This window comes from Helianthus annuus, chromosome 2, assembly GCF_002127325.2.
Source record: "Helianthus annuus cultivar XRQ/B chromosome 2, HanXRQr2.0-SUNRISE, whole genome shotgun sequence".
Lineage (NCBI taxonomy): Eukaryota > Viridiplantae > Streptophyta > Magnoliopsida > Asterales > Asteraceae > Helianthus > Helianthus annuus.
In genome coordinates, this window is record NC_035434.2 from 140290642 (window position 1) to 140303611 (window position 12970).

Consider the following 12970-nt stretch of genomic DNA (forward strand, 5'->3'; position numbering starts at 1 on the left):
GTTTAGTATAAAAAAAAGTAATTAACTTTTCAAAAACAAAATATGTATCTTTTAGGGGACCAACTTTTTATACTAGATAACGATATCGATCATGGTATTGTCCTTAACTTACCACACTCGTGATGCTAATTTGTATGCTTATATGTTATTGAATAGTTATAATGTTTTCCTTTAATCATTTTAATGTATAAGTTATAATAATAACAATAATAATGTTTTCATTTATATGAATCACTTTAATTTATAAGTAATTATATAGTAGGATGAAAATTATTATAGAACACTAATTATTACGAAAATAAATTTAACAACTAAATTATTAAGTTTTGAGATTTAAGGATCATATTTTTTAAATTTTATATTTCTTACAATCATGTGTATTATATATACATTAAAAACACATATTTTTTTACCTATACACCGCCTACATATGTAGGTTATGTGTAGGTTAAATTACCTAACCTACACATAACCTACATCAGGTTATATAAAAATTGGAATTATATATCTTATATCTGTAACATTTTCATTTATGTAGGTCCCTTTTTGTCGGAGGATGACGAACCTCAAACCTTGTTATACTAACCCACTAGCGAGTGCGGAATCCAAGCTAGCGAGCAAACCGGGATTAAGCAAGTATAAACACAACACACAAGGGTTCACCGATTAACACAACTTGTATTAATGCAAATGAAGGTTTCGGTTACAAGCACAATGTTTACAAACCTAACTTGTAAACTCTCAAAGTGTGTGTGTGAGTTCCGGACAGAAAGCTCTCAAGAAGTCTCTCTCTCTTTCGGTGTGTGCACCTATGTGAACTCTCAGAACTGTCTAACACAACACACTGCATGGGTATTTATACCCATACACAGTAGGTCCGGTCCGAAGGATCCGATAGATGGTCCGAAGGATCATCTATCGATGACATGATGTTCGAATGATCAGCAATGACCTCGAAGGATGATCCTTCGAGGTCTAACAATCGAAGCATATCTTTCGAGTACCTCGAAGGATCAACAGTATCCTTCGAGGAGCTATCCTTCGAGACAGACAACTACTTTCTAACTGTTTGACCAAGTCAAACCGGAGGATGGTTGACTTGGTCAACTTACAGACTTAGAACATCGTTTATATACAGACCGAATACAGACAAAGTACAGACACAAGTGCATCAACAAACTCCCCCTTGGCTGTAGCTTTGTCGTTATCTTCTATAGTTGTAGACTCGTCTCGATGTCCTTTCAAGTCTTCAAAGTCGGAGGATCTTCAAAGTCTTCACGTCTTGAAAGCAGAGAGTGTATCAACAAACTATCCGTATCATGTAGAAAGTGTGTTGACAAACTCCCCCTTAACATAAGCTCCCACTTGAGTTATGCTCGTGAAATACTTTAACTTTATGAAGTGAGATCCTTGTGGTGTTGATGATGGCCAGCGGCAACTCGATCATCTTCATCAGTTGAGTGCCTTCACGTTGTGTCTTCATCCCGAAGCTTGTCATCGACCATGTTCTCCTAGCCTTTAGAATCTGCACATGCAAGAAATCTAAACGCATAATGAGAACAATTGCTTGGAATATAGTATAAACAAATGACACACGAATGACTATGTCATAATCAAACACCGTCCGACAGTTTGAAAGTTTAATAAATTTGTCAATTTTTAGTCTTTAACTTTCAAAACATGCAAATTTCGACCGTTTATGAAGATTTAGTCAGTTTGGTTTTCGTTCAGGTTTCAGGTAACGAAGACTTGAGCTCCAACATCGTACGATCGAAAATAAAATAGAAGTAAAATCTTTTTGGCTTTTATAAACTTTATATTAAAACAGATTTTAGGTGTGTTTTAATATTAAGAAAGACAACAATTTAAAATCCTTTGAGTGTTATCAAACGACATCACCGCTAATGTCGTGCTGATATGCACCAAACGACGAAACTGTTTAAAAGAAAAACAACAAAAGTTAAGCAGTAAATAAATATATACAGACATTCTTTTTGCGAGTTTCGAGGGTAAGAGAATCATATCAGTGTACGGTCATGCCAAAACACTCTTGTTGTTCAGTTAGTTAACATTAAGATAAGCATCCTATAACAATTATCGGTATTGTTGTCCACTTAAGCTCAACTTATCAGATGTAATCATGGCGAGGGGATACGTTAAGGTATGATTTATACTTACCGACCGGTGTTCATCCACATCACGACACATTCCCGTATCAAGGTATGCACGAGAGTTCATCTTACCGGTGAGTATACCGATTATCATCTGTTTGACCGTATAAATTGTGAGATACTCACTTATTTTGATTTGAAAACAAGCCCTATGTGATATAATCACTTATTGATGAGGAACTTGATTTTCGTATGCATGAGGGCACAGGTGCAAGTCCGTGAACAGGTCAGTACTTCCGTACAGCAGAGAGACGAACTTGACACCCGGATAAATGTGATATTTTATCACTTATTTGTTTTGGACATGTGATTGTTTATCACTTATTGAGGTCGAATGCAGTATGTATTATGTACACGTATGTATAGTATCATGGAAGATCTAGACTTGCGTCCCCGTTATTTTTCGGTAAAAGATACAACCATGATACCCAGATGATAAGCAGCATAAAGACCGAATATCTCAGAACCTCGGCAATCTATCAAACGAAATTTCGGTACTAAGACCATATGCCAATGAGTGGTTCCCACCTGGTCTTCAGTCGATTAAGATTTATATCACCCTGCACACTTTAAAATGATTGTGAGCCTACCGATACATCTTATATAGAGCTGCTTATCGTTCTTCATTTAAGGTTTAAAGAGGTTTGGATAGACCACTGATGTACTATCATTTTCTCTTTTGCTCGCCAGGAAACTCATTTTTGTTTTTCTATTGTTTTTGTGTTTTTGAATTTTTCGATGTTTTTGGATTTTCAGATTTTTGAATTTACTCCCCCTAAAATCAATAAACTAAGACAAATTTAAAACACAAAGGTATTTACAAAAATGATTTTCCGATGTTGGTTTACTCTTGTGCTTGACCTTAATGCCGTTTACCAAAATTAATTTTAATCAGAAATGATTTTATTGAATTTTGGAAAAATCAGTTGGCATATCGGTAAGCGGTGCGGACCATGACAACATTGATGAGTTTCATATTGAAACAATCACGTGTGAGGTGATATCTGAGATCAACGTGTCAGGTCAAAGAGTGCTGTTCGAGATAATAATAATTCACAAAGTAGCTTAAATATCGACAAGTATAGGAGAGATTAAGAATTTAAAGGCGTATCCTGCAACTGTTCCGTGCATTGCAAGGAATCTAAGCACTCTCCCAACTGGATATCCACCCGGTGTGGACTTCAAGGTCGAATTTGCAACTACTGAAAAGTCTCTTGACAGCAATAAAATCATAAACCTCCGGGTCCGGCTGGTCTTCCACATTGTACCAGCGAAGGTCTTGACTTTCTCTTTCAGAAATGGTGTGCGGATGTTCAATCCATGCAAAGGCATCGGCACACATTTCACTTCATTCGTTCCTGAGGACCCGATCAAAAACCAGAATGACCAAATTTTTGGCACGTTCTTCATTTGGTCGAATTTTGCAACTTCATTCAGCCACATTTTCTTTTTCTTTTCTCTCTCTCCATCAAAGGCAACAATTTCTTCTGTCGCCTATCTTGTGCAAGGACATTCCACTATCAACAATCCTAAGACTATCAATAGTTCCTCCTGGAACTTCCTGCACACTCACTCAGAGATTAGTTGGAGAGAGGGACCCAAGCCATTGTGGTCTTGGGTCTTCCATTTTCATCAATGACAATAACTTCTTGTCTTTGATGGTTTGTAAATTGTGATGGTCCCCCTGATTCAGTAACCGATTTAGGTTTCCATGTCTGTTTTGTTTTATCAGTGTCATTCTTTAAAATTTTAACTTCATTACAGTTTGAAGTTTTTGAATTTGTTGATTTTACAGAAACAGATTGTTTTTGAACCACATCGGTTTTAATTGCCTTTTCAATCCTTTTGACCTGTTGGCGTTTCTGCTTCTTCTCCCTTTCTTTTACAAGTCGGGGATCTTGTTTTGTGGAAACAGATGGCTTACGGTCAGTCTTGCCACGGGGATCATCAACCTTTCCTTTTTGCTTATGAAGATAAGGGCAATTTCGAATTATATGCCCAATGGTTCCACACTCAAAACATGATCTTCGTTCAACATACCTCGAAGAATCATGTGTTCGCTTAGCCGATGATGTTGAACTTTGTGAACCCGAGGTACTAGGCTGTGAACTGTTTTGTTCATTTCTTTTCAAAACAGTAGCTTTCTTGACAAAATCTAAGTTAGATTTATTTTCAAACGTTTCAATTTTGTCCGTTCCCGTCGATTTCACAAAGTTAACATTTTTCTTCTTCTTTTGATTCGGCTTCTTCTGGACTTGAGCCGGTGCCTTTCCTTTGGGCTTGGTGTGATTTTGCTGTTTTGGCATTGCTGGTAATTTCTTGTTGCCAAATTGTTTTCGAACTTCAGCCTTTGGGATTGGAGGACACTGTGTAACTGTAACATGTGGTCCTTTCTTCCCCAAAAACTTACTTGTCGAATTTTCAAAGACTTTATCGATTAAGGATTGATTAACGTTCTTAATAGGAAAATCTTTGTCTGAGTAAATTTTATCATCACCAACCAAAGTGTACAGCAAGGTCACACTCTCCGACTCCTTCTCAGACGAGGACTCAGTTGCAACAGTCTTAGCGGGTGTGGCAGGGGGATCACATAGAATGTGATTCTCAAGAGGTATGTCCTCATTTTTGACTACCGCATCAGACTTTGCTGGAGCAGCATCATCAGATTCATCATCTGAAGAATCAGCATCCTCAACCTCAACTGGAGGATCCTGTTTCTGTTCAGCAGTTACAGATGTATCTGCTGACACATTTGAATCTGAGGATACTTCTTTCTGGTATCCGAGTCCTGCTGCAAACTCCTTCACATCAAGAGGAACAGATGGTTCGAAGAACACTCTATCCTCCTCATCAGGCATGGCATCATAATTGTGTCTGACTGGTGGTGGACATTTTTTGTAACCTATGCATGTGACATCCCGTTTTTCTTTCTGAACGTCAATGATGTGATCCAACACATAGCTAGAGCTCAAATAACTGTCTAGCTTAAGCTGGATCGCATCACTTTCAGTTTTGACACAAGCCATTTCCTTTTGCATCATCTCAAGGCGAGATATATACAAATTAATGTCCGTTTGTTTTCTGGAAACCATTTTAGTCAATTCAGTTTTATCTTTCTTTAAAGTCTCAATCATTGACTTAAATTCTTTTTCATGGTTTTCATAAAACATATTGGCTTCTGTGCATTTTGAAAGATCCACAGTCAACTTCTGATTGTGGATGAATGTCACATCATATTTTTCTTGCAAAGCCTCGTGTTTGCTTTGCAATGCACACCACTCATCATTCAAGGAACCATGTTTGTCTTGCAAGTCAAACAAACTAGCTTGTAAAGCATCATGTTTGGCTTGCAACTCAGACATGTTTGCCTCTAACTTAACACATTTAGCCTGCAAGCTATCACAGTTATCACAGTTTACAGCAATGGGTTCATCGACACATACCTGACTTGAAGAACTGTCGACATTAGCCATAAAGGCTGAATGGAGAGAAGACGAAGTACAAGCAGCTTGATCCATCAGAACAGATCTTCCAACACTTAGTGCTGCAGCTTCATCCAAACGTTCATCAATATCAGCATCAACTGAGACACCAGATGTCTCACCCACATTCTCATCACCTGACCTAGATGAATCTTCATCAACACTCCTGCTGTACCCAGAAGAGTCTTCATCTTCAGAAGATTCACCACCACTGGCGGAAGATTCTCCACCACTGGTGTTAACTACATCCTTCACAACTTGAGCAAAGCAAGCTGTACCATTAGGAGCATCACCACCAAACTGGATTGACCAGTCACAACCTTCATCCATCTGAACTACAAGTGCCCGGTTGGCTTGATTGTTGACGGGCACTAACGTACGTTCACTATTTCGGTTCTGGTTCTGCTGGTTGCCCTGGTTTCTGAAGGGGTTCTGGTTTCCATGCTGTGCTGGCTTTGCACATTCTCTCTTGAAGTGACCCCGTTCACCACAGTTGAAGCACCTTACTGCTTGTTTATCGAACCCATACTTGGTGTCTCTCTTACTTTCCAAGCTGGTTCTACCAGTACTTTCCAACCAATCCTTTGCTCTTCTCACAGCACTTGCAAAGGCCCACTTGATATCCATCAAGTCCATCTCTTCTTTATCTATCTGCCGATAGTCTTCCTGTGTCAGATTAATGTTGCCAATCTGACCTTCTATCAACCCACAGTACGCGCTCACTATAGTGTTAAGTAGCTCCATGTGTTCCTTGGCTACTTCTACACTGACTTTGGAGAAGCTTGAAGTGTCGAGCTGTACTGTATTTGGCTTTGATTGTTGACCAGCAGATGATGTTCCTCCATAACATGCACGTTGTTGTTGAGCAGGAGGAGGTGGAGGTGGTTGGATTGGATTTCCATACATGTCTGTGGTGGGAGGTGGCTTAACAGGAACTTGTATTGGATTGCCAAAACAATCTGTGCTTGTGACAAATGCCGTTTGAATTGGAGCATGTGAACCAGTTCTTGCAGACGAAGAGCTGGAAGCTCCATAATACATTTCTGGATTCTGTGGCAATGGAACTCTCTTCGCCTTCAATGTTTCCTCTTGATCCTTGTTTTCCAAAAGCTGCACGAAGTCGTTAATATTTGTAGTTGTCAACGCTCCGTTATACTTAAGGATTTCCAAGAAACTATTCCATTGAGGAGGTAAGGCATTAGCAAACTTCTTTACCACCTCTGCTTGAGTTGTTGTAACTCCAAAATTGTTCAACTCAGTAAGCAGGTGATAGAAACGACTTGTCATGTCTCCCAGAGACTCCTTATCCATGCAAGCGAAGCAGTCAAATTCTTTCTTGAGCAGATCATGACGCAACTGACGTGTTGCTTCATTCCCTACTCCTCTTGTTTTCAACCCGTCCCACAACTTCTTAGTTGTCTTGAAGCTGACAAACTGGTGATAAATATCCTTGCTCAAAGCCTGGGTGAGAATGGCGTATGCTTTCTTTTCCAGATCATACGTTTTCTTTTTATCTTCGGGAAGATCAGCAAATGACGCAGTCTCTGAAGCAGCAACCTCTATGGCTTGATCGAAATCTGTGGTGAAACGTATCCACAGTTCCGTATTTTGACCAAGAACATATGTTTTAAACCTCTCAGCCCATCCTGGATATTCATTCAAACTCATCAGTTTTGGGGGTCGATTCAAACTTCCTGTTTCGCTTTCGCTTAATAAGATACTTTGTACACTCGGAGTTTGACCCGTTACTAATGCCCATTGATTTGATGGTAAAGCATTTACTTGTGAAGATGTAGATACTGGAGATTCGGCCCATGATGGTGATAGACTTGTACACGTGTACTTTCCACTATCAGGAGCCGGTGTACCCCACCATGAAGGAGTAACACCAGAACTGGTATATTTTCCACTGTCTGGGGCAGGATTCCACCAACTCGGATTCATCTTTGATAAGCAAAATAAATGCTAAGTGAGTAATCCGAAAGATCACACAGCCGAAGGATCTTGGTCGAAAGATCTGAAATCACAGAAACTTGTTAACAATAAACTGACCACAATCGAAAGATCGACTATTGTTCGAAGGATCAACAGTACTCGAAAGATTACTGTTGAATCTCGAACAATGGTTTCGAAAGATTCAAGAACTCGAAGGATTCCCTTTTGAAAGATCCTTATCTTTCGAATTGAATATCCTTATCTTTCGTATAGCTGACTTTCGAAAGATCACACTTGTTCGAATGATCAACAGTGTTCGAAGGATCACTGTTGACTTTCGAGCACTGGCTTCGAAAGATTCAAAATCTCGAAAGATTCACACTTGAAAGATCCTTATCTTTCGAGATAAATCCCTATCTTTCGGACACTTATCTTTCGAATAGATTCCTTTATCGAAAGATATGTTTCAGACTTCGAAGGATGGGTCGAAGGATGATGATCTTTCGAGCCTTCCTTGATCGAAAGATGGTCTTTCGATGTCGAAAGATATCTTTCGAGAGGTTCTGACACAACTGACGTTGATGTGATAGGTTGGTGAAAAGGTGATGGGTTGGTAAGTCAACTTTCGGCAAAAGGGTATGGCAGGCTGTACTTTCTCACCAACCAAGATTTTCAAAGATAATTTACCCAAAAAGGAAAACCTTATCTTCAAACCAGTCACCGGAATATTGACCGGAATATGGCCGGAAATTACCAACACACTCAAAAACAAGTTTTTAAGTTACCCAACCCACTTACGAACACTCCCGGTAAGTTTAAAACACGTTTTCCAGTTTAAAAGTGTAGAAAAACCAACAAAAACGGGTGTTAAACCAAGTGTTCAAACACACACCAAGAACTTGAATAACCCGGTTTTAAACAAGGTAAAGAGCCAAGCTCTGATACCACTTGTAGGTCCCTTTTTGTCGGAGGATGACGAACCTCAAACCTTGTTATACTAACCCACTAGCGAGTGCGGAATCCAAGCTAGCGAGCAAACCGGGATTAAGCAAGTATAAACACAACACACAAGGGTTTACCGATTAACACAACTTGTATTAATGCAAATGAAGGTTTCGGTTACAAGCACAATGTTTACAAACCTAACTTGTAAACTCTCAAAGTGTGTGTGTGAGTTCCGGACAGAAAGCTCTCAAGAAGTCTCTCTCTCTTTCGGTGTGTGCACCTATGTGAACTCTCAGAACTGTCTAACACAACACACTGCATGGGTATTTATACCCATACACAGTAGGTCCGGTCCGAAGGATCCGATAGATGGTCCGAAGGATCATCTATCGATGACATGATGTCCGAAGGATCCGATAGATGGTCCGAAGGATCATCTATCGATGACATGATGTTCGAATGATCAGCAATGACCTCGAAGGATGATCCTTCGAGGTCTAACAATCGAAGCATATCTTTCGAGTACCTCGAAGGATCAACAGTATCCTTCGAGGAGCTATCCTTCGAGACAGACAACTACTTTCTAACTGTTTGACCAAGTCAAACCGGAGGATGGTTGACTTGGTCAACTTACAGACTTAGAACATCGTTTATATACAGACCGAATACAGACAAAGTACAGACACAAGTGCATCAACAATTTACTTTTTAAGTTTTTAAAATTAAGAAAATAGATGATTCATTTTATTCTGTATGTTTTCGCAATATTTAGTGTTCTGTATAGAATCTTTCTCACAATACAATATACAATTTATATATTTACATTATAAGCTTCACACTTTTTATATATTACAAAAGTACATTGGCATGATTCATACACTATAAACCATACCGGACCACCATAATTACATAAAAAAAACTAAATATTTTACATTTTAAAGATTTTTTTTTTTGCTTTTCCCATTTTGCCATGACTGGCCCATAAAGTTATCCTATAAGCTGCTTCTTTGTACAAATGGAGGGGTTCCACACACAGGCTCTTTTAGGTAAACTGCACTTGTGTTTGGAAATAGAGGGGCCTTTGGGTAATTAAATAAAATTATAAGGGCCAGTTGACTGATTGGATCAACATTCTATAATCAGTCCTCCCATTGGTGCTCTATGGGGAATACCCTTTCTCCTCTTGACTGCTCTGAAGCTTGCTGCGGTAGGCGGTGGCGTTGATGGAGTGAAGCTGGTGGCGTTATTGTGATTACTCCGCCGTCGGGTATGGCTGTTGCTGCTGTATGAGTCATCGGAATCCGACACCGCCATTATCAAATGTTTTTTCTCGGGCGAAATCTTCTTCTTCCTTTCAAAAATTTTGGATGTCCCAACAATCTGTTCCGTATATAAACACGAGATTTAATTATTAAGTATAAAATATATGTAAAAAAAATTGAAAAGATTCCCATTTGGGTTTTTGGATTCAACTTTGGAAAACCAATCATTTCATGTCCTTATTCCTATCCCCACTCATCAAATGTCAAATTTGTGATCATCTCAAAAAATAAGAATAACCGTAAAAAACGGTTAAACCTACCCCACCCTCCTCACTTTTTACTTGTATTTTTATCTTTAACTCGTCACAGTGTCACACCAGTAATATTTTCCTCTTTTCACATTAAAAGATAACAAAACCATTGATATGATGTTTTCAGGGTGCGGTACTGAGGTTGCCTTAACGTATCATTTTCCATTAATTTTCATCGTACCCTCTACTTTGCAAAAATATATATAAAGAGAAAAAAAGTATATCGTACAATTGGTCTTAACGTACATTACGTACGCGATTAGAAATCGCACGTTCATAACATGAAATTGCATGTGGGGAATCAGAACTTCGCATGTTAAAAAAATAACCATTTTCGCATGTGTATATATAAAATCGCATGTGTGTATAAAAAATCATTATCGAATGTTATAAAAGATAACCCAAATCGCATGACGTTCAATAATACCAAAATCACATGTTGATAATATCTCGCGTACGCAATGTATGTTAAGCCCTATTGTACAATAACCGGCCTCTACATATATATATATATATATATATATATATATAGATAGATAGATAGATAGATAGATAGATAGATAGAAAAGTATATCATACAATATGCCTTAACGTACATTGCGTACGCGATGGCAAAATCGCACGTTATGTTTACCAAAAATGAAAATCGCATATTTACAAAAACCTTGAAATCGCATGTACATAAAAAATACAAAAATCGCATGTTCAAAAATAACTCCAAATCGCATGTGATAAAGGGAAAGGGAAATCGCATGTTATAAACCCAATTCGCATGTTGATAATACGCAATGTACGTTAAGGCATTTTGTACGTTAACCGACCTCTCTCTTTCTCTATATATATATATCTATATTATATTTTTTTTGTCTTTCAGGTAAAAAGGAGAGGGAGGAGTGCGTTTATCGCAACCCAAAAAAATTTAATCAGTAGGATACGTTTAGCAAACCTTAAATGGTCTGCGGCCGCCATTGATAGGACGGCACATAAGGATTTCAAGTCGATTACGAAACAGGGGAGTAGGTGAAGCAATTAATTCAGCATTTCCCCAATTAGACTCATAACAATTTAATGACATTACCTTGCATCCAAGTGAACAGAACCGGAACGAATCAAGAAGGCTACGCTCGCAAACTTCGCAAGTGTTTGTAACACCTTTGCCTGGCTTCGGCTGTGGGCGTTCGTTCAAGAACACAACTTTCGCGCTGTTGATCACATAAGTCTGTACCGAACTAATGTCCAAGAACTTTTGAATCTCGGATACCCGAATCACATCATGATATGATGACCTCCTTATCTGCAAATTAATAAACAAAAATTACAACCATTTTCAAAATAAACAAAGAAACAGAGTAAAAGTCAAAATTGATGAAAACCCAAATGAGTAAATTAAAATTGGGTAAAACCCAGATGCTTAATTTGATGAAATTTGAACTTTAGCATTTAAATTTCAACCCAAAATGTTTAACTACAAAAAAAAAAAAAAAGAACCTGAATGATAAAAAAATTACCACCATTGTCAAATCAACTAAAGAAACAGAGTAAAAGCCAAAATTGATAAAAACCCAAATGGTCAAATCAAAATTGGGTACAAATCCAAATGATTAAATTGATGAAACTTAAACTTTACAATCTAAATTTCACCCCAACATGTTTAATTTTAACAAAACTAGAAGAAATTAATAATAAAAAAATTACCACCATTGTCAAACTAATCACAGAAACAGAGTAAAAGTCAAACTTGAAGAAAACCCATATAATCAATCACAATTGAGTAAAACCCAGATGCTTATTCAACAAAAAAAATGAACTTTAGCATCTGAATTCACCCCAAAAAGTTTACTTTTTAACAAAATTAAAAGAAATTAATAAACAAAAATTACCACCATTGTCAAACTAATCAAAGAAACAGAGCAAAAGTCAAACTTCAAGAAAACCCAAATCATAAAATAAAAATTAGATAAAACCCAGATGTTAATTCAACAAAAGTTGATCTTTAGCATCTGAATTCACACCAAAAGGTTTAGTTTTTAACAAAATTAAAAGAAATTAATAAACAAAAATTACCACCATTGTCAAACTAATCACAAAAACAGAGCAAAAGTCAAACTTGAAGAAAACCCAAATCATAAAATCAAAATTAGATAAAACCCAGATGTTAATTCAACAACAGTTGAAGTTTAGCATCTGAATTTCACCAAAATGAACAAACAAGTACCTGAATTACACGATGATCCTCATGAAGATGAAGACAAACAGAACACAGAGCACCATTAACACAATCCAAACAATACATATTACACTCTGATTTATGCGAATCAGCATGTAACTTGCATTGCACAAAGAAGCTTTCACGAAGCAGAGGCTTCAACCATGGTGGCCATTTTTCTTCATCTTCAACCTGCATTATCATCATCATCAAAAACCCAAATATTCAAAAGTAAAAATAATATCAGAAGATCAAACTCACCATAATAGTTTCCTGATTATGAATCGCCAGTTTGAAGGGGGTGGGGGGGGGGGGGGTAGGAAATGGGAGCGGTGATGAAAGAGTAGGGTGGTTGGCTTTTATTTGCACATATGAATGAAATATGAAATAAAACCTAACTTTGAGCACAAAATCATGCCTTTTTATTTTTATATTGAAATAAGATATTCATTGATGATGTAATTATATTCTCTTAATAGCTGTGATCATGTTTTAAATGTTGGTTAACAAATATTGAGATTATTTTCGTGCACTCGGGCGGGTATAGTGGTCATGTTTTATGACCCTGGGCTATGGCTCGGTCATGGAAATGAAGGAAAGACTCCTGATCGAATGGTCTCGAGTTCAATTCCCGATCCACCCGGGTTTTACCGGCTCT

At 37.7% G+C, this 12970-nt stretch overlaps 1 protein-coding gene across 2 annotated transcripts; it reads right to left on the bottom strand.

Moving 5' to 3' along the window:
• Nucleotides 1-9316: 9316 nt before the first annotated feature.
• LOC110942003 lies at nucleotides 9317-12672 on the bottom strand. 2 transcript variants are annotated; one of them, XM_022183702.2, is made up of 4 exons: nucleotides 12574-12672; nucleotides 12322-12504; nucleotides 11185-11400; nucleotides 9317-9913 (listed from the first exon to the last, which is right to left on the bottom strand). In XM_022183702.2, exons 1-4 carry the CDS (start codon nucleotides 12574-12576, stop codon nucleotides 9659-9661), a joined length of 657 nt encoding a protein of 218 aa, XP_022039394.1. In that variant the 5' UTR covers nucleotides 12577-12672; the 3' UTR covers nucleotides 9317-9658. The 2 variants fall into 2 exon arrangements, with proteins under 2 accessions (XP_022039394.1, XP_022039393.1); XM_022183701.2 differs by lacking the exon at nucleotides 12574-12672 and having other exon boundaries at nucleotides 12322-12522.
• Nucleotides 12673-12970: the final 298 nt, after the last annotated feature.

What these genes read in the sequence shown, in the direction of transcription:
- LOC110942003 (XM_022183701.2), bottom strand. Translation starts at nt 12,522, where the DNA reads ATGATGATGATAATGCAGGTTGAAGATGAAGAAAAATGGCCACCATGG. An exon ending in AGGATCATCGTGTAATTCAG is followed by an intron (nt 11,401 to 12,321) that starts GTACTTGTTTGT and finishes ATTAATTTGCAG; the next exon opens with ATAAGGAGGTCATCATATCA. An exon ending in TCTGTTCACTTGGATGCAAG is followed by an intron (nt 9,914 to 11,184) that starts GTAATGTCATTA and finishes TATACGGAACAG; the next exon opens with ATTGTTGGGACATCCAAAAT.